The sequence below is a fragment of the Rhipicephalus microplus genome, chromosome 6 (genome assembly GCF_043290135.1).
Source record: "Rhipicephalus microplus isolate Deutch F79 chromosome 6, USDA_Rmic, whole genome shotgun sequence".
NCBI classification, from domain to species: domain Eukaryota; kingdom Metazoa; phylum Arthropoda; class Arachnida; order Ixodida; family Ixodidae; genus Rhipicephalus; species Rhipicephalus microplus.
Genome location: NC_134705.1, coordinates 164,761,391 through 164,782,751, shown reverse-complemented (window position 1 = coordinate 164,782,751; position 21,361 = coordinate 164,761,391). Strand labels below are relative to the sequence as shown.

Genomic DNA, 21,361 nt, shown 5'->3' with positions numbered 1-21,361 from the left:
CCTATCTGACAGTAAGGACATGAAAGGAGAAGACAAAGAAGATGGCAAAGTCAGCCTGCATGATGGAAGATTGAAACCGAGAAAAAAAAGCAAGAAAAAAATTGTTTTTGTAAGTCAAGACCAAGTCAAAATATTTATTTGCGTATTCTAGTAAAGGGTTTTGTACAATATGTCGCTGAGATCGTCTCTCGTTCCCTTGGAGGTGATTGGCTGTGGGGGTGGGGGTGAGTGCTCTCTAACTTTCCACCCAGGTCTCTTTCTCTTCTTAAATAATACTATTTGAAACATGTCTAATTTATTTATTTATTTTTATATAGTTAGCCTGCAATACTTCGGTGAAGTTGGCAGGGCATTGTTTGCTCTTTTTTGTTCATTATTTTATGATTATTTGGCCCACACGAACCTCTCAGTTCAATTGCTCTTATTGTGCCCCGTGTATGTTGCGCTTATTGCATTTCAAATGCAGATAATTTTAGAGGCCTGGGCTGTCTTACGCTCTCGTATTTCTTGGTTCCTTGGTGTAACACAGGCAACACCGCATATGAACTCTGCAAGAACAGAAAAGAAACGAGAAATAAAAAATTATTTCCTCTGTGTGTTCGTGTTTTGCAGCACAGCTGGTAGGATCAACGTCTGTTGTGTGTGGTTATAAAAAAAATGACCATCATCCTGAACAGGCGCGCACCCAATCACCGCCCAAGCAATCAATACGAACGGCTAACGAGAGACGCCGCAATGTGCCACTCGTAATCGATGTTGGCCTATGGCGTGTTCCCTTCCTAACAGTTAGTTGAGAGGTGTGGTGAGTAGTAATGTTGGCCCGATAAATGTGGAACACCAGCCATTTGTAGTATGCCAATCTGATCTTCTAACGAGGTTACATGTCGTTTCACTCGGCCTGATGTCATGGTTGCTTTTCATTGTTGCACTGTATCGTTTCACACACGACCGTCGCTGTTGCCTGAAGAAACAGATGAGCTGCGGTGATGATAATGTACATGGCACAAAGTCCAGTTCCCGGATAGTAAAAAGGCAAACGCAAGAAGCAAGGTTGTGCAATGAGAAAGAAGGAAAGAAAGAAAGAAAGAAAGGAAGGAAGGAAGGAAGGAAGGAAGGTAGGAAGGAAGGAAGGAAGGAAGGAAGGAAGGAAGGAAGGAAGGAAGGAAGGAAGGAAGGAAAGGTAGTGTGTCTGCTACAAACGCTAAGCTTCACTTATCACATATTCACCCTCGGACAACAACTCTTGAATTTTTAGGCATCTATTACATCTTTTTTATTTGCTGTAAAATTAAGTCAGAAAGACAGCACACTTTAATTTCCACTCAAGTTTCTCTATTCGAGAGGAACCGTTGGGAGACCTTGTCTCGCTTGCGTGAAAGGTGAGCACCAAGAGGCGCACGTCGACCATGCAAAGTGGCCTGCTGTGAGAAGTGCAGTTCCAGACTACGGGCCACACCCAGCTGCATCTCGAGCCTGCTCAAAGTGAAAGTACTGAATGCCTCACCAAAGGGCAGATTTTGCCGTCATCATCATCAGCGTCCCGCGGCATCGACTTCAGTCTTAGTCATACAAAAGTCATCACTTATGACCAGTAAAACAGAAAGTTGGGCAAATGTACGTGTGACCGTTAATTTTTACTAGTGAAGCAGAACGCATGGTATGTGGGGTTTAACGTCCCAAAACTGCCATATCATCATGAGAGACGCTGTAGTGGAGGGCTTCGGAAAATTCGACGACTTGGGGTATTTTAGCGTGCACCCAAATATGAGCACACGGGCATACAACATTTCCGCATCCATCGGAAATGCCGCAGCCGCAGCCGGGATTTGATCGCGCGACCGCGGGTCAGCAGCCGAGTATCTTAGCCACTTACCACCGCGGCGAGGCTGAAGCAGAGCACACAAACCAAGCACAAAAGGAAGAGAAAAACACTAGATTGCCGAAATGCAATGATTGTCTAGTTGTCACCTGTATTTCATTTGTGCCTTCGGTCTATGTGCTGTTTCACACAATATAAGAATGTTATGACGCGAAATATTGCCAAACTTTCACCATAGCGTCAGCACGTGAAATTATTTCTTGGTCGTACGTGGGTCGATCTGAGAAGCAATGCAAAGAAATCTTCCCATCCATCCAGGGTGCATCTGAACAGACGGCCAAGCTTGGCTTGGCTGTTCCCATGTGTGACAAGCCGGGTGGCGCTGGGTCTTGCCTGTGACTTCTATGGACCTAAATGAAGTTTTCATCATCATCATCATGCATATAATTGTAGAGGCAGCATAAAACCACTTAGATCCAGAAATATTTCGAGTGGGGCTTGCTAGAACCAATATAACAAGTAAAAGGCGTCTGTAGCGAATGCGCCCAGCACATTTTGAGTTAATTCTTCCAATAAAACTTGTGTTATTGCATTTATTTAGTGTAGTCTTGCATGTTAGATCCTATGTGTGCTCTAGTATTGAAAGTTAAGTTAAAAGACGTGACCGACTTATTGATGGGTTAATTCAGAAATTTCTCTGCTCTAAACTATGAATTAACTCTTAGAAGGCAATTTTGTTCCTTTCAGATGGGATATGCAAAACCGATGTGTGAAACTGTGGCGAAAGGATTTGTTAACTTGGCGGCGTACATTTTTGTATATTGTTCTTCTGCTGACAAACCGTAAGACGTCAATTTTATCGTGTTCCTTTCTATCATATTGCCACTCTGTATTGTAACAGCACAGCAACGTGTAACTTTAGCAGTACACCAGGACAGGCTGATCCGATCACTGGCATTATGATCTCGTCGTCTTTTTTGCGTGCTTGCGCAAACATTTTTTCCCCACAGTGGCACATACAAGCCTGCCGGCAACGATGCAGGCATGATGGAAGCCGATCATATGCTCGGGGCGTTATAGAGCATCTCCACATATTTACGAAAAAAAAAGTACAGCTGCGCACTGATCTTACGAAGACTGAAAACAACGAAGCTGGTGACCCTGTTCTTCCTTCTCTGATTTTTACCGTCACACTCCTTTCCCACCCACTTGATGTGTTGTAGTGCACTTTGTAGAGTGGGCCGGTGAAGAAACCGGTTTTAAGGACATTGTGGTCAAAATCAAGAAGAAATGGTCGCTGGTGGGGCATGTTGCACCATGGCAAGAAAACCTCTGGTCTTTATAGATCGCCGACTGAATTCCCATAGAAGGAAAGAGGGTGAAGGGGAGACAGAAAGTTTTGTGGGCAGATGAGATTACATAGGAATTTTGCGGGTGCTATGTGGCTGCATCAATCACAGCAGCGAGTCGACTGCGGAACATGGGAGAGACTTTTGTCCTGCAGTGGACGTAGTAAGATTAATGATGATGATGCCGATGTTGAATTTACAGCGCTATGCTTTCATCTACACCCTCTTTATTTCCCTCCTCCTCCTAATACCTATTTCCCAACACCTTGCTCTGCAAGACATCGTATCATTTGATATCGGCCTCTTTCTCTCTTTCTATTCTAGGTTTATAATAAATGTGTATATGACTATGCTGTTGGAGATCCACGACAATTATTTCTGACGTTCACGTTTTGCGCGTGAATCCATCTTCCAGAGCTGGAATAGCTGCTTTGGGGCCACGAAACGCAATCGTCAATACTGAAATGAGTAACGCTACGGGGCACTACTACAACAGGGCAACGGATGCAAGCGACTACACTATCGGAAGCGGTGGTGGCACAATAAACGCGGGAGACTACATCGCCGTGGGAGTGTGTTTTTCCAACCGATCGAAGCAGTTGGCAGAGGCAAGCTTTATTTTCTCAAGGCGACAGCCCTAGAGATGCCACGTGAAGCCCGAAATTTTGTTGGCGTCCTGCGTGGCGCCGTCTCGTGGCGTCGGGTAGAGTGACGAGTGATGCAAGACATCATCGCGAGGTGACGTCACCCTATCATTTCGGAATTGCTTCGCAGATCGCTTAAGTTTGTCACGTCGACAAGTCGTGATGGTGACGAAAAGTGTCGTCACGTAAACGTGCATGGTGACGTCCTAAACGTGATGACGTCCTCACATCGCATCGCAGCTTGCTTAAAGCATACAGTTTCTTATAAATACATTGGAAGGAACTCTAGCGCTAGTGTCATTGAGAGCTGCCCACGCATGGTACTTCAGCAAGCATCGGAATCATGAGATGCAAATGGTTTTGCCTATAGCAGGCCTGCGTATCTCACGTTCCTTCTGGCTTCGTATGGCTTGAAGCTCCTTTGTCACGAAAGAACAATCGGCAACAGTTTATCAGCTACGCATCACCACCTCGATTTTTTATGCTCACGAGCTGAAATCTAGTCACGAAGTTCAGAGCAACTTGTTTCTTTTCCCGAAATAAAACCGAAACACAGAAATAGGCAAAGCCTCAAGTGCGATTCGAGACCCAAAAGTATGGCGATTCCATGTACTACCCAGCATTCTTATGGTCGCTGAATGGTCGCGAATGGGTTGTCTTAGGTGAATGAATGAGCGAACATGCGAGATTGTTTCTTATAGCGGGCTTTGTTTATAGATGTGATTATAACCATAAGCTTATCTGATGCAAACGGCACCGCGGATTCATGTCGGGAATTGCTCTATTTCGTATGTTGCTTCATCCATATGTAAGTACTTTAGCTATTCCAAAGAATATTGATAGGATGGGCGAGTTTGTACTGATCTATAGTGCAACTGCGCAAAAAACAGACGGGAACGCGAAAGAAGAGGTCATACAAACGCACAATCTTCGCTTTTGTGTCCGTTTCTCTTCTTTCGTGTTTTCGGCTGTTTTTTTGCGCAGTTATGTGATGAACCTTTCCAAAATCTCGCACAAATTATGGATAATTTACATTGGCACATACCGCATCACATCTTTGAAACAAAATACACCACAGACCTAATAGAATGCCAATCGTTTACCAGTTACAAAGCTAACTCACATAGTTTCATGCTCTCTTGACGTGAATAGAATGACCCATTCAACCGCCGTTATTCTAATTTCTCGCGCTCTGTATTGTTTGCATACCTAGATGTAACTTAAGGGCCCCCTTGACAACTCCTCCATGTTATGCGTTTCTGCCTTTATATCAGGACTGATGCATACTTCTTGTGAAGAATAACGAATGAATTGAATGGGATTGAGTGTTCGCTAGTGGCAGCCATCTGCAAAATAACGAAACCTGGCATCTATTAACAGCTTCTAACGTAGTGGAGAACAGCTTGCGTTTTATGAGAGGCTGCTTGCGAATGGAGTAACTTTTTGCTTGACTGCTGATTTTTCTATGCTGTGCTTTACAAAAGAATTTTTATCCGAATGCTTATTATCAGGCTTTGCTCTCAGTAGGCGGCGCTATTTTCCAAGTACGAGAGATAGTTGAAGACTCCTTGGTTTTGCGAAGTGTGCATTCTTTTTTTTCTGTTTTGTTTTCAGAACTACTTCAACTTCGAAAATCTAGCGCAAGTTGATTTCACATTCATCAGTGAGTCAGCACCTTTTGTTAATAATTTTAATGCAAAGATTGTTAGTATATTGATCGTTAAATACTATCGAACATTCAGCCTGTGAATACTAACGCTCAAGATATTTCTCAACTTCTTACGCTAGCAGCATAAGCGAAACAGGTATGTTTCGAAATATTTGTGAGCTCCTTCATATCGATTTTAAAATTGAAGTTCGAAATTTTTCTCAATCACAAACACGAGCTACTTGGCACAAGCATGCAAGCTTATTTACATAGTAAAAAAATAACAGTGAAGAGCTGAAATATTCCTTTTTTCGGTTGTCATCCTTGAACTGGATATGTTAGCACATTACATCAGTAACACTTAGTCAATTTTTATATTTGAGTGAAAAATTGAAAATCTCACAATGTTCCGATTCCCAGGGACTTCATTGAAGAAACAAGCATATACTTCTAGCTTGTGGGTGTAGTCGTGTAGACAGCTTATGGATGCTCAATTTGCCATTTTATATGCACTTTGTTTATGTATTTTGTAGTCTATGTGTGAAGTGGAAGTAAGACATTACTTTCTTTCTATATTGCTGTAGACAGAAGACGCAGAGAAAAATAGACTGGGGGAAAACGAGGCAGGAATTAACAGACAAAAACAGAAGAAAGCAATAATTTGCAGAGAATAAGTCTAGGTAGAGAGAGAAATAAGTAAGAAGACAACCAGCGTGTTCCAGTGAGTTTTGTCGCTTTCACTTCCTTCGAAGCCAAGTGCGAACGTACCCTAGGAAACAGACACAGAAAGATATATATATATGAAAAAAAGATACAAGTATAGCCACAAATAATAGAGTACAGAAAAGGTTTGGGGTGGGGGACACTTGACAAGGTACAAAAAAGCCAAGCCAAGCCAGGCTGCCAGGCGCTTACCAGCTCTATACCGTGACCATTAGCGTGCGGAGGGATTCCCTCCCGGGGTGGGGGCCGGCGAAGGTAGCACCCCCCCCTTCATTTTATGTTATTGTATGGGGCTGCCTTTGCGCCCCTATTCATGACTGTGGATGGGGGGGGGGATGAAGCTACTCTATTGCTCCCCCCTCCATGCGCTCGCCCATGACTGTAACCTAGCTTCGCACGACTTAGTGGAAGCAGCAGCGTTAATTTTTGTCGGAAAGCACGTTCGTTCTAGGCATGAGCATTTCCAACGTGGCGTTTAACTTATACTCCTTGTTTTTCTTTTTTTCAGACGAAAAAATTAGTGTGGGGCCGTATTTTGACGAGGACGCTTTCGCTTTAGTATCGGCTCACATTTTCGAAGCGTTCAGTGGCCAAAGCCTTTCAAATAGCAACGTAAGTGAAAACAGTATAGGCTATATTCATTCGTGGGAGGAAATATTCGGTAGTAAGTCGTTATCGGTACGCCGCGTTTTGAAGCATTTTCGGTGCTAGGCTTCTAACACTCAGGTCACGGTTTTGATTCTTTCTTCGGCGGTCTCATTTCGGTGGATGTGATAATAGTGCATTAGGTGTTTCATATCTAAACCTCGATATGATTATGCGAGACCCCGTAGTGGATCACTCGGGAAATTTATTCCATCTGGTGTTCTTTGACGTGCCCTCGCATCGCACAGTACAAGACCTCTACCATTTCACCTTCATCGAAATGCGATCGCCATGGCCGTGGTTGAACCCGCGGCCTGTGAGTCAGAACCCGAGCCACGTAGCAGGTGTTCCACCTAGGCTGCCTCATTTCGGCAGAGGGGAATTGTCAGGGGCCCATTTACTGTGCACTGTCAGGGCACGCAGATGGTAGGATTTCCAGGATTGTGACGCCCCAGTTATTGTTAAGTAGCTTTGCTAGGTATAAGCAATAAATGGCCGTCCACCGGGGGAAACTTTTCGCGTTTGTGGGTGAACACGAATCCATTTGCGTAATGCTCAATGAGTGACTCTCCTCAACGAAAACACCACCAAAACAAATCAAAAGCATGTTATCGCTCGAATTTTGCATAAAGAGATGGAGTGCACTACAGAACAGCAAGTTGTGCAGCGGCTCGTGCATAAGTACCTCCCAATCAAAAGAGGATTGGCACCACCAACTAGACAGTACCAGGGCAGGCCCAATCCAGGTCTTGAGGGCGTGGCGGCTTTAACATCGAGGAGATCAGAAGAGCCTTGCATGATCTCAACGGCAGGTCGGCCCCTGGCCCGGATGGTATATCAAACAAGGCCCTTCGTAACCTTGATGATGATTCCATTGAAATGCTGAAGGGTATGATCAATGCAGCATAGAAAGAAGGCAGGGTGCCAGAGCAGTGAAAGCTGGCCAGGACAATCCTTATTCCCAAGCCAGGAAAGCCCCCTAACTTGGACAACATGAGGCAAATATCCTTGACATCATGTATCGGCAAGGTTCCAGAACATGCCATACTGCAAAGGATAAACAAGTACTTGGAAGATAACGACATATATACACACAATATGGTTGGATTCAGGGCAGGGCTATCCACTCAAGATGCATTTAGGCTTATCTAACACCAGGTAATCGACAACAAAACGAGAGACGTGAGAGCGATTCTGTGCCTAGATCTAGAAAAAGCGTTTGACAACATTCACCACTCATTCATACTCGAAGCAATTTCCAAGCTTGGTCTGGGGAAAGCCTTCTATGACTACGTATGGTCCTTTCTTAGAGATCAGAAAGCCGCGATGAAGATTGCAGCTATCGAGACCACAGCAATCGAACTAGAAGCAAGGGCACGCCGCAAGGGGCAGTGATTTCACCAATGCTGTTCAACATTGCCATGAGTGGACTGTCAAATAAGTTATCGAGCATTGAAGGGTTGAAGCACAGCATCTACGCAGATGACATTACCATCTGGTGCACAGGTTCATGCGAGGGGCAGAGTGAGAGCGCCCCGCAAGAGGCGATTGACACCGTAGAAGAGTACCTTGATCCTTCTGGGCTCAAGTGCTCCTCGAGTAAGTCAGAACTTTTACTGTATTGGACTGCACGCCGGGGACCGAACCTCACAGGATGGGAGCCGTTAAACCAGATAGACATTCAACTCCGTACAAATCAAGGGGATTCCATTCAGAGGGTCGACTCCATCAAAGTTCTGGGCATGCTGATAGAGTCTACCGGCGCCAACAGCAAATCTATAGCCAAGTTAACTTGGAAAACAGACCGTGCGGTGCACCTCATACGCAGAGTGGCCAACAAAAAAAACGGGATCAAGGAAGGCAACCTCATCAGATTGATGCACGCGTTTGTTCTAAGCCACTTCACGCACGAGGCAGCAATGCACAACTGGTCAAGAGCAGAGTCCGAGACACTGAATGTGCTCCTCAGGAAAGTTATCAAGAAGGTCCAGGGCCTACTCATATATACCAGCACCGAGCGTCTGCTTGAGCTTGGCATTCACAACACGCTCGAAGAAATAGCAGAAGCCCAAGAGAGAGCACAGTTTGCAAGGTTAACTACAAGAAGGTCGGGGAGAATGATCGTGCAGGAGCTGGGCCAACACCCAATGACAATCAGGCACAATTACAATGATATCCCCGAAAATATCAGGGAGTATATCACGGTGTCTCCTATGACAAGAAACATGCATCGAGAACACAAAGTCGTAAGAAGAGTAGCGAGGACCAGGACTATACTTCGTCAAGTCTCAAACGAGGAACAAGGGGTCGTATTTGTTGACGCGGCTTCCTACGCCAATGGGAAAGCGTTTGTGGCAGTGGTGGTCGATGGGGATGGCCATGTCGTCAACTCAGCGACGGTCAGGACGAAAGACCCAATCATTGCGGAACAGATGTCTATCGCCTTAGCACTCAAGATGGATAACATTGAAGTCGTCTACAGTGATTCCACGGCAGCACTACGGGCGTTCGCCAAGGGGATGGTGTCTGAACAAATGCTGAGAATACTGCAAGCAAGAACATAACGCATCATCTTCTGAGTTGATTCCCAGCTCACCTCGAGCAAATCAACGATTCCCCTCCCAATTTCAATGAAGCAGCACACGAGGCGGCGCGAGAACTCTCCAACCGCGCCTTCCCAGGGATGCGTTCTACTGGTGAAGGGGATAACCGGCAAATTCTTACAACATATAACGAGCTCACTAAACATTTCTGCCTGTCTAGAAGTATTTTTCTTCCACCTCACATAAATCTAACGCGGCCCCAAGCACTTACATTAAGGCTTTTGCAAACGCGGATGTACCCTACTTTGAAAATGTTACACATCATGTAACCTGACCTATACCCAAGTAATCTTTGTTCACATTGTGGGGAAATAGCTTCATTAGAACACATGCTCTGGCAGTGCACCGAATTCGCTCATATATCGAACATCACCTCTGCCAGATGGGAGTCGGCAATCCGCAGCTCATCCTTGGCAGATCAGCTCTGGGCTGTCCACCAAGCCCGCGAGGCGGCTGAGAAGCTTGGCATCTCAGTCCCCACGTGTTAGCTGCCCGCAACACAGTTATCTGTGTTTTGGAGGACCAAATAAAAGTTTATCCAATCCAATGAGTGACTGGTATAGATGCAGAAAATTGAGCACGTCACCGAGGAGACAACGGCAAATAGCGGTGCTAATGATTGCACAGTGTCAATGCCATGATGTTATTAAAAATGCACTGGAACACTTTAGAAGCACGGTTAGAAAACGTTGCCGATGAGCAGTTGAAGATCACGCTAGCCTTACATTATAGTGCTGCACGCGTCCTGAAATTTACAGTGATTTGTTGAAATCAGCGAGAAAATAGCTCATTCTTTTCTCTATGAATGACGTCATGTAGCGAAGTTACTGCGCTATATACCCAAAGTACATGGTCATTGGCTGATTTGAGCATGGTGATGTGTGTACTTACTAGAGACCCACATGCCCCGCCGCGGTGGTCTAGTGGCTAAGGTACTCGGCTGCTGACCCGCAGGTCGTGGGTTCAAATCCCGGCTGCGGCGGCTGCATTTCCGATGGAGGTGGAAGTGTCGAGGCCCGTGTGCTCAGATTTGGGTGCACGTTAAAGAACCCCAGGTGGTCAAAATTTCCGGAGCCCTCCACTACGGCGTCTCTCATAATCATATAGTGGTTTTGGGACGTTAAACCTTACAAATCAATCAATCAATTACTAGAGACACCACAAGGCGTCGCCACGCTCTCACACGTGCACTAGCGAACACACAGAAATTTACCACTTATTCGAAAAAAAAGGATGCTTGAAGTCATGACGCACGCTGAAGAAAGTACACATCGTCTCGATTCCGTTTCATTGATTTTTTTTGCATTGCTCGGAGCGCACTAACTGCTATGAAAAGAGATAAAAAGCGTTGTTTGCATGCGAACAATTCCTGATACTCCCTCTCAATGGACGGGTTCTAATAATTTTGTCGAATGTCAAATGTGGGACTATCAGCGCATGCCAAAGGCTTATGCGCTGATAGTCAAACTTTGATATGATTTATATGTGGGGTTTAACGTTGATTGATTGATTTGTGGGATTTAAAATTCCAAAACCACCGTATGATTATGAGAGACGCCGTAGTGGAGGGCTCTGGAAATTTTGACCACCTGGGGTTCTTTAACGTGCACCCAAATCTGAGCACACGGGCCTCGACATTTCCGCCTCCATCGGAAATGCAGCCGACGCAGCTGGGATTTAAACCCGGGACCTGCGGGTCAGCAGCCGAGTGCTTTAGCCACTAGACCACCGCGGCGGGGCGGGGTTTAACGTCCGAAAACCACAACATGATTATGAGAGACGCCGTAGTGAAGGGTTTTGGAAATTTCGACTACCTGTGGTTCTCTAGCGTGCACCCAAATCTGAGCACATGGGCCTCAGCGTTTTCGCCTCCATGGAAAAGGCAGCCGCCGCAGCCCGGATTGATAGTCAAACTTTTCTATTTGAAGTTACAAAAGTATTGCCGGGCCCCATCAAGGTGAAAGGCTTAGCGTCTTATCAAGCGCGAAAATGAACCTTTGGCGGCGTTTGTGGCATCGCGCGTCCGCTGCGTCAACATGCCGGAGGCAAAATCTGTCATCATGTGATGACGCCACCATATAACGCTATCGTAACGTCAAAGATTGCCAATATTTGGGACATCATCACGACGTCACCATCACGTAGGTTTACGAACTCTTCATTAAAGAAAACGAGACTGTGTGAGGAAAAGGGCGTACACTTACATAGGTGCACAAAAATTCTAGAGGCAGGGGAGGATCAATGAATCAACCCAGCAAAAATACAAGGTGACTTTAACCTTCGAGTCATCTCGAGAAAGACAGTAAGAGCTCTGGTGAAATTTCGCTATAGCAATTATGTGGACGCTCTAGGTGGGTGGATGATCTTGCCATTTCTGTATATACATTGATGTAGTACATGTTATACCTAAAGAAAAAGTTCTGGAAAAATTTTTATGAAGCTTCGTCCCACTACGGACTCGAACCAGCCACCACACGTTAGAACCTCGGCCAGAAGATGATTACAAAGCATGCAGCTTACGGGCTCCAGTTATGGTTGGCTAAGAAGAAATTTACATTCTCGGAAGAGAAATGAGCAAAAAAGATGGTCTCTACATTTCAGTCGTCTTAGGCGAATGAGTAAGGCACGGTGTCGCATTATACTAACCAAATAACGAAACAATCTGTTTGACTCAACCTGTTCTCTGGTTTCAGAACTCGGGTAAATGTTGAATGAGATAACAGAATTACCGCTTTAGACACAAAATTAGTTGGGTGCAGTTCCGGTAACAGGATAGAAAGGTGCGTTAGTTGGTAGTTCGTATTGGTTAAGCAAACTTGGAGCTTGTGAACACACAAAAGAAAGAGAAGAGCCACACGGCATGAGCTCTCTATAACAATTAGTGAGCGTTTGTGCTGTGTGGCTCTTCTGTGTTTTTGGTCCGTTTTCGCGCTCCACGTTCGCTGAACGACTATGCGGTTCTGGTAGTTTAAAAGTGCTGGTTACAGATACGCCTCCAGCTATCCATATTTTGGTATTCTTTCAGACCTCATTCGAGGATTGGCTGCCTGGTTGGATCAAGCTGAACCCTGGTTCCCACTTCGTATGCATCGGCAAATACACGGGAAACGACAAGTGAGCTAGACGCTGCATGCTTGAAGTGACCCGAATTATCTTGTTTGAGATCTCTTGTTTGAGCAACTATTTCTTGTTTGAGCAACTATTTCTTTCGAATTATCTTGTTTGAGCAACTATTTTACTGGCGTTTATAATTCCATACGTACGTGTGTCCGTAGAAATGCGCCGCAACGCATTACCCTCGCCGCCGGTGTAGGAGCGGTGCCAAGTAGGTCACGCCGCGGTTCCGCGTTGACGTGACGCTCCCCTCACAAGCTTCTTTCGCAGGTAGAGCTGTGCATTTCTTCCTCACCCGCAGCACACTCGCCGCAGCTGCCTGCTCCTCCACCTGCTCGAAATGCACTTCCCTCGCGGTGTACCCTCCTTATCACCCGCAACGTTTCACCACACGTCGAGTGGAAACAATCTTTCGGCTTGTTTATCCGTGATAAAACTTACACGAAGCCTGACCCGCCTGTCTGCCTTTGTGTGTCACAGAAACGCTTGCTCAAGTAAATGCTACACCGGTTTCCACTTCAAATCGTTCTTCCACCCCTCACGTGAACGCACGTTTCTACTGGATCAACGCCGTGCGCACCGCTGCTGTTTCGCATTCCATCAAGGTTTCCTTCGGGAAGATAGTCTATAATTTCTCTATTATAACTGAAGAGGGCATAAACAGACACCTTTAAAGTGCCCCGCCACTGTTGTGACGGTTTTCGACTGCTAATTCAGAGGTCGCGAGATCGAATATCGGCCATGACTGCCGCATTTAGATAGAGAAAAAGAAAGTCGAGTCCAGATGGTTGAAAGTTCCGGAGTGTTCTAGTACGGCCTCCCTCATAATCCTACGGTAGTTTCGATACCTAAAGCTCGAACAATTATCACGCAAACAAAGTTTCTAGGTTGACAACAGAGGGAGCAGTGTGTTTAGAAAAAGTGCCCAATGACTTCGCGTACTTTGTACTCAACGATGAGAGAGCACTTCGAATTAGAGAAAGTGGTTGACGATTAAGAGTACTAGATACTCTACTATGGGAGAGCCGAAAGCCGTCCCGTGAGCATAAGCGAAACGAGCTTACGCCCGTCGTGTCAAACATGCAACAACACTGAGGCGTGCGTTTGGAAAAAGTTGTTAACGATTTTGACGTGTTTATAAAAAAAATTGGCAAATCCTACGTACAGTGGGAATCGATGATATGTGAAGCACAAAGGAGAAGGGTGGATCTGTCACTTGAAAATCAACACAACGTTACGAAGTTGAGGTAAATGATGCCGTACATGACTTTCGTGTCATGATTATCGTGTTAGGATGTGTCATTTACCTTCGTCATCAATTCACGTCACGTGATACTAAATTTAGTATATGTGGAGCAACGAAACGATGACGAGCGCCTCATGAATGGCCCAATACACTCCAATGCAGCGTGGACGCGCGCGCACGTTAGAAAAAACAGGGTAATAATTTAGAGTACAGGGTACTCGACTGTGGTAGAGCTTAAAGCCGTCCCGTGACATCCCAGGCCATTTAAGGGCTGTTTATAGAGGTGTGAGTAGAAAAACCTATCACTACTTGATCCGAACTATTGTGCAACAGCGTCCGAAACGCTTACACTCGGGGCTGGCAAACCTAAAGATATGCAGCCCCAAAATGTGCGCTGGAGAAATGTGTATTAGTATGCACCGTTTTCAAACACTGATGCTCTTTATATGATGAAGTTGTCAACAATCAGCCACTTCTGATATCGCAAGCGGATCATTTATCCAAATGACTTGTCACCTAAGGTTGCTACAAGGTAGTTTGCATACACCGTCACGATCACTGTTGTTGCCTTTAGCAACTGTAGCGTTGGGCTGACAAGCGTATGGATGGAGTTTCACGTAATTCCCGGCATTCAGAATAGACTGAGCTTGGAGAGAGCATTCCACAATACGACACAATTACAATTAATCAAATAATGGGTATGTAACCATAAAAGAAAGGATGTATAAATAAATGAAATAAATATTTTCTTGGTGAATAATTAACGAAACAAACAAAAGTAATACTTTATGCACGCACACGGTAAGCTTCGTTTGAATCCATTGCTTGTATGGGCCGGGGCTTCTAAATTTTAGGAGCGAAGCTGCTTAAGGCGTGGGCTGTGCGTCCCCTGTATGTAGCCACCTCTCGTTCAGTTCTAAGTATTACGTTAGCCACCGCCCGATCTAAAGGGTACAGCTATATCCATCCGTCCATCCGTCCCTCCATCCGTTCGTCCGTCCGTCCGTCCCTCCATCCGTCCATCCATCATCCGTCCGTCCGTCCATCCGTCCGTCCATCCGTCCTTCTGTCCGTCCGTCCGTCCGTACAAAAGATGCAAGATGTTATAAACTAGACGGCGGTACGTGTAGTTGATTATGAAAGATGCGAGGTGTTATAAAATAGGAATGATGCCACATATGGCGCGTGTCATTGTTCGATATAGTGCGGCGACGTACGCTAGGGGGAGCGTTGCAATAAAATCGAGTGGGCAAAATGTACGGAGGATTCATGGTTTACCAGGTTTACCTCCGGAGCTTCGCCCACTCATCATCATTCACTTCGTGGATATGGCGGCATTTTTTTTTCCTCGCGCAAGGTTGCTTTCTTAAGAAGGCCTCGTTTTCAATCTCTGCGCTATAATTAACAAGGCTGCTTGCAGTTTCGTACATTGATGACCGCGCTGTAACGAAATTTTTATTAACGTGCTCGCCCTCGTATGGTACAAACAGCAGTGTATGTCATATACAACAGCACTAAGCCAAGTCGTAGCTGGCAATCGAGTAAAAATAAGATCGCTTTTAGTTAGTCGGCACAAAAATATGCGACAGCAGAACATTACCACAATAGCTACCAAAGTCTATTTGTGTGAAGTCGTATCTACATCATGACAGGCCTGCTATTCATATGTCTGCCTTCTGTGAATCAGCTAATACTCTATTACGCGTTCTTAAGGCGTCAGGAGCGCCTACGGAGCGCGCACTTTATTGATGCTGATGCTCTTATCGGCAACTAATTAGGCCTGAGTGCTTTCTAATGGGCGGCATCTTTAAATTTCAGTCAAGTGTGATACCTTAAAAACTACTTTAGCAGGTATTGCGTGAGAGTAGGTTTACAAATTAATGTTACAAAGTACGACATCCAAGACGAGTAATGAGCATTGACGTTGTCCGCAAACTTCGATGAACGCTTGATTGCTCCAATGTCACCGGGTTGGCCATTACACTCCATTGCTGTGCCAATAAATAATGAGGTGGCAAAAGCAGTAGTGCCAGTTCGTGAGCGTGCGCTTGTGTGGATTATGTGGTCAGATATAAAGTTCAATAGGATTCTTCTTAACTGAGTGTGGGAAAAAAATTGAAATGCAAAAGGAACAAACCTGGACCCAGCGCCAGGTGTGAGATGAATTACCAACTCGCCTAGCTGTCCGTGCTTCTCGATAGGATTTTACAAGTGGCGCGGTTAAGGAATCTGTGTTAAAAAATTTTGAAACGAAACAGAGGCTGCTGATGTAGTGAACAACAAAAAGATGATCAAGATGAGTTTAACGTTTTAAGCATGATACGCTTATGTCGTACAAGTATCATGAATTATGATTGATATGCAAGGTGTAGCATGCCTAAACCACCATATGATTATGAGAGACGCTGTAGTGGAGGGCTCCGCAAATGTCGACCACCTGGGGTTTTTCAACGTGCACCAAAATCTGAGCATATGGGCCTACAGCATTGTCACCTCCATCGAAAAATCGAAAAATCAGTTGAAAAATCAGTGGGTTCAACGTCCCAAAGCCTTCATATGAATATGAGGGACGCTGTAGTGGAGTGCTCCGGAAATTTCGACCATCTGGGGTTCTTTAACTTGCACCCAAATCTGAGCACGCGGGTCTACAACATTTCCGCCCATATCGGAAAGGCAGCCGCCGCAGCCGGGATTCGATCGCGCGACCTGCGGGTCAGCAGCCGAGTACCTTAGCCACTAGACCACCGTGGGGGGGCACTTCAACTTCTTGAACAGTGGGTCTAAAGTATGAGCATTAAAATGACAAAGGATTATGCAGGCGTTGAAATGAAACAAGTATGCTTTTAGCCTGGTTAGGCTTTGTCAATCGGCGACATTACCACTTTTACACTGGGTTAAGGTGCTGTTCGAGTTCAGTTCCCTTAGAAATATTAGTATTTTGCGAAGTATTACCCAGTCGACGGAAGTAAATGAATATAAGAAGTAAGATGTATAGATAGGTCAATATTGTGAATTTGGAACAGGGAGGGGTTTTAGTACAGACGCATGAGCGACCATAGATGGGCTATTATTGAGGCCTACTTGTAGCAGTTAATGAGGAATTCTGTAATCTTTGAGACATTCATAGGGTCCATGTAGAGCTGGATAAGCTTTAGTAGTAGGCGCTTATGCAGTACGCTGTGAAATATCTTGGCAAAATCGAGAGAAACAACCCCCTCGTTGCTCACTTTACGAGTTTTTAGGCTTCGCGATTCCACGCTTCGACCGTAAAATACAACTTGCGTTAAGGAGACTGCTCCTCGGCATGACCTTCGAATAAACTTTTTTTCTAAGCAGTTTGGAGCACTTTTGTGGCTCTGCTGTAGAACGTTTGCATATCATGCAGGATACCTGGGTTCGCATCGCTCTAAAATGGAAGATAAGTTTTTTTCTTATTTACTTCCCTGTAACTCGACTTATCACTGACGATTAAGCTGATTCTTCACCCACGCGAGTACCGGTATATCTGCGAAACGAGCCTTTGTAGCGAGAGCTACAGTCACCGTATTCTCGGTGATTCACCGGGGCCCAGTGGCCGCAACACGAGCTCTGTCTTTGCCTAGCAACCACCACCGCTGACCGAGCGGCTTTCTGCGCCATTCGGAATGACGTCAGTGGGGCCACCAGTCAAACCGCGCTGCAACAGAGGAGGAGCTGTCATTACATCGTATATGCAGAAAGGGCGGCTTGGTGGAACTTGCCGGCAGATATGGATATAGTGAGTAGGAGATACTGAAAGAAGCCGGGCTTCGTCGTCAGAACGAAATCAAGAGGCGGGCAGCCGAGAATAGAGAGGAAGATTGAGTAGCGCGCCTTGAGAGACGTAACGGTAGAGAGAATCAAGCTAAACAGTTAGATGAGTCGTCCCTCTCGCTACGCACACCCAGGCATAACTGAGTTAAGCCACCGGCGGTAACGCGTTAAAGGTATTGCTTATTGCCCTTCTTATTTTGTAACTTCGAATGTAGTTGCACTGATTCACATCCCGCTATGCCGTGCCAGCTAGCCCAATTTGAAACTTTGTGGAGTTAGTTTGTAGAGCTCCATTCTTAACGCTTCAAATTATGTGACAGATACGTCTTCATGTTAGGTTGTGCAACATTGTTAAGCTTAGCGTCAGGAAGCAAATGTCAACGTAATTCAGAAAAGAAATACGTATGTCGCGAAGCCCGTCAGCTAGAGCGCTCAGTAAAATGTGTGGTTCCTCTTTGCCATTCTGCTGTGCCATTTTAATTCTGTATCCATAACCAAATGATCTGAAGTCGAGCGTTATACATTATTTCAACAGTGTTGTGTGTACTCTTTCCAGTATCAGCTTTAAAAGCCCTAAAAAAGCAGTAGATAACCTCGGGAAACCAAATAAATCGCCAACATTAGTCACGATGAATATACAGAGGACGCTGACGAGATTTATCTTTCTTACTGACTATGGCAAGGTGTTATCTGTACAAACGACGGACTTACTCGACGCGGGAGACCTTAATGTACCCAGATTCACGAGCAACTTCGCCATGAAACACGTTGTGCACGTAAGTAGTGCTGTCTCATTTTACACTTCTTTGGATGCCAAAATACACACGTTTTCAGCTGCCCAAACAGAAAAAATGTGGACGTTGATTAACTATTCTAAGTCGGTTGCTTGATATACGTGCGTGTTCTTTCCAATAAATCTTAGTTGCGAGTTCAGCGCCCTCTCGTCTCTTCTTCAGTCCTTGTCTCTATCTTTGCACTGTTTTTACATCCTAAGAAATAAAGTACATCTTCTAAGCGTATACACCCATAAAAATGGTAGTGACTGCACCGTTTACAACATCATGGGAGCGTTTGCTATCTATAGGAACCATTCTTATCTTTTAGGGGTTGTGAATATTCTCGTTAGTACTAAGATCAGGGAGTCTCAAACAGATAGCTCACGCACCACGTACAACCTGCAAACTTTTCACTAGCAGCCTGCCACCCGCACGTGATTGCTTTCTTCTGAAATATTTTCTTTAGTTTTTCTTCATGAGCACGTGCGTGAGCTACATGGTCATGACTTAAGCATTCTTTTCATGAGGCAACTCATATAGCGTTCCGGCGTTGAACCAAAGCGTAGATCAAGAAACAATATTTTAGAACTGGCGTACAGTTTTCGGCCATTCGGCACGTGTGTATTGAAGTTTCTCAAATCCTTACTCCACCAACCCTTCAAAAATTACACTTAATCTGATACGCTTCGTGTCATTTCAATTGAGAACGGCCGCTGACATCTCTTTTATGCCCGCCCCCTCCCGCCCCCCCCCTTCGCTTCAACTGTCTGCGCCTATTGCCTGAGGCCCGCTTTCTGTGCACAGATCGAGACCCCTGACTTGTACTGCCAGGGTTGGTGTACGTTAGTACTTTCGTATACGTGAAACGTTACTACATCTGTTCACATCTGTATGCTTTGCTGTAAATTTGTAATTGGGGCAGTGTTGTGGAAACTTATGCCAAACTGTGATATCCTTCAACGTTTCCTGCAAGAACCTTCCAAGTAACCGTTAAATGAAAGAGCACATTGCTTCATGAATAGACTGTCGCAAACAGTCCGTTAACTACTAAGAAACAACGATTTCTCACGACAAACCAGAACTTCCTTGACCTCCCTTTTCAGTGACCTCCTTTGCCTCCTTTTCCAGTGTTCATTTTGTGCTCACATGTTTTGACTACCCCCTTCCCCTACCCCTTCCCAAGAGGCATGGGAGACTGCCCTCCTCAACTGCTCATCACTAGAGTCTCAACAGGCTCTGGTGAGACGGGCGCGAGTAGGGGCCTCCTCATGCGGTGTCCCGGACTAAGGACGCCGACCATGTAGCGGGGTCATGCTTTGGCCCCGTACCTCTCTCTTTTATAATAAATGTTTTTCATCATCATCATCATCAACTGCTAGTGGAGATACAGGAATTTGCCGCACGCCTTAAGCGCTTTCTATCTCATTGTCACACCAGCGAGTTCACTGAAAGATGTGTAGGATCGGCGTGACAAAGGTGCGAGTGGTCGCACGCCCTTGTCAGCGCGCATCATAACAATGAGCGTTTAACTTTTCATTGTCAAACGCGCAGCTTACATTCAATGTGGTCGCCAGCGTGCGCCTGGGCATGTGGCGGCATCCCGACGAGGCCATGGTAACTATACAGCTTATACTGTTCAAACCAAAATGACAGAGGGCTCAGCTAGTTGCTAAATATCATTCAGACACGTTGTTCAAATATGGTCATGAGACAAACGTCAAGGCGCCCCAAGCATTGTCGAATAACTGAAAAAAACGCACAATGGCGGAAAAGAAAGAAGAAATGGGAACTCATTTTCGCATGCTCAGGCAACTGCTGGACACATTGATCCAGTGATGAAGTACGCTGGGCAAGTTAGTAAATCATGATCCCATACTGTGCATTCGCGATGTTCTTTCTATCAATACGCCACGCGTGGAGGTTTGCGGCAAGGTAACTGTTAAGGAGCTCTCACCAGCCTCTCAAAATATGAAAACGAAAACGAGGGCGTTGATCTCACCTGGCAATTTTCGACTTACTGGCACACTTCGTGACGCAAGAAGAGTGGTCTCCGTGACTTCGTTACTGTACGCACTCTCGATTGGTCTATATACGCGATACATCAGGTGCGAATTGTCCCCTACACTGCTTTACTATGCAGCCGCCCGCCAGTTTTTCTTTGCCTCTCATGCACGATCAACTTAATTCACTTTGTTTCTGTGTGTGTCTTTGCGTGTTGCGTGTATGTGTGTGTTTATTCGGGCTGCGGAAGCTCAGACACCAACGTCTATCCGACAAGCACGAAATCTCAATATGCTCAATGCTCAGTTCTGACATCGTGCATGTGCTTTTAAGAAATGTGTGGCAAGGAGTAGATATCGCCTGTAGGAAGCGTAGCAAATACGAGGAGGAACCCACTCCTTCACCTTTGAACGCGGTTTATGGGACAGTGCTACATAAAATATATTTTCAGGCCTGCTGATTGCCACTTTCACCCATCGCTGCCTTTATTTCTTGAAATGCCAGTCGAAAAGTGCACTTTTCAACGGGAGTCTTCGGTTCGCGTTAATTCAGGAAGTGGTCGTAATGCGGCGCTACATGATAGGTAGCTCCGCTCGCGTCGCACGTGCGTCCAAGCGCTTTCCGCCGAAGATGCGACTGGCGTGTTTCCCACTCCGATACCATAAGTATGTCAGACTTGTTCCTTCGGTCTCCTCCTTTGTGGCTTCAAGCAATGCCACCGCTGCATCATAGCGCTCTCAAATTGAACGCACGCAGTAGCGTTGCAGTGACGCTTTCCCATTGGTGTCCCGCAAAACGCCACGAACGGCGACACATTAGACTCTTTCAGCTGGGCGTACGTAACGAGCCCACGTACACAGCACTGCCACGAAAGAGAACTGCAGATGTGCAGTATGTAACGCATCGGTTCCAGAGATGCGCGCGTACGCCCGAAAAAAAAAATGCGGCGTGCGTAACCGTGACGAGGCGAAGCGTACGCGGCGTGACACTCTCGCGATATC

The 21,361-nt window shown here is 45.6% G+C and overlaps 2 protein-coding genes across 5 annotated transcripts in view; one reads left to right on the top strand and one right to left on the bottom strand.

Annotated features, from left to right (window-relative positions):
- The window catches only part of LOC142765631 (uncharacterized), a 70,330-nt gene that overhangs the window by 242 nt on the left and 48,727 nt on the right, over nucleotides 1–21,361 (top strand). For 2 of the 4 annotated variants that reach the window (XM_075866942.1, XM_075866943.1), the window contains exons 2-7: nucleotides 2,567–2,661; nucleotides 3,584–3,776; nucleotides 5,427–5,475; nucleotides 6,692–6,795; nucleotides 12,457–12,545; nucleotides 18,140–18,359. In XM_075866942.1, the coding sequence (XP_075723057.1) occupies nucleotides 2,567–2,661; nucleotides 3,584–3,776; nucleotides 5,427–5,475; nucleotides 6,692–6,795; nucleotides 12,457–12,545; nucleotides 18,140–18,359 (750 nt within the window). The remainder of the gene's footprint in view (nucleotides 1–2,566; nucleotides 2,662–3,583; nucleotides 3,777–5,426; nucleotides 5,476–6,691; nucleotides 6,796–12,456; nucleotides 12,546–18,139; nucleotides 18,360–21,361) is intronic. The other 2 variants (XM_075866944.1, XM_075866945.1) reach the window with 2 other exon arrangements.
- Nucleotides 1–21,361, bottom strand: part of LOC119184958 (uncharacterized) — a 46,723-nt gene that overhangs the window by 23,310 nt on the left and 2,052 nt on the right. The window lies entirely within an intron of this gene.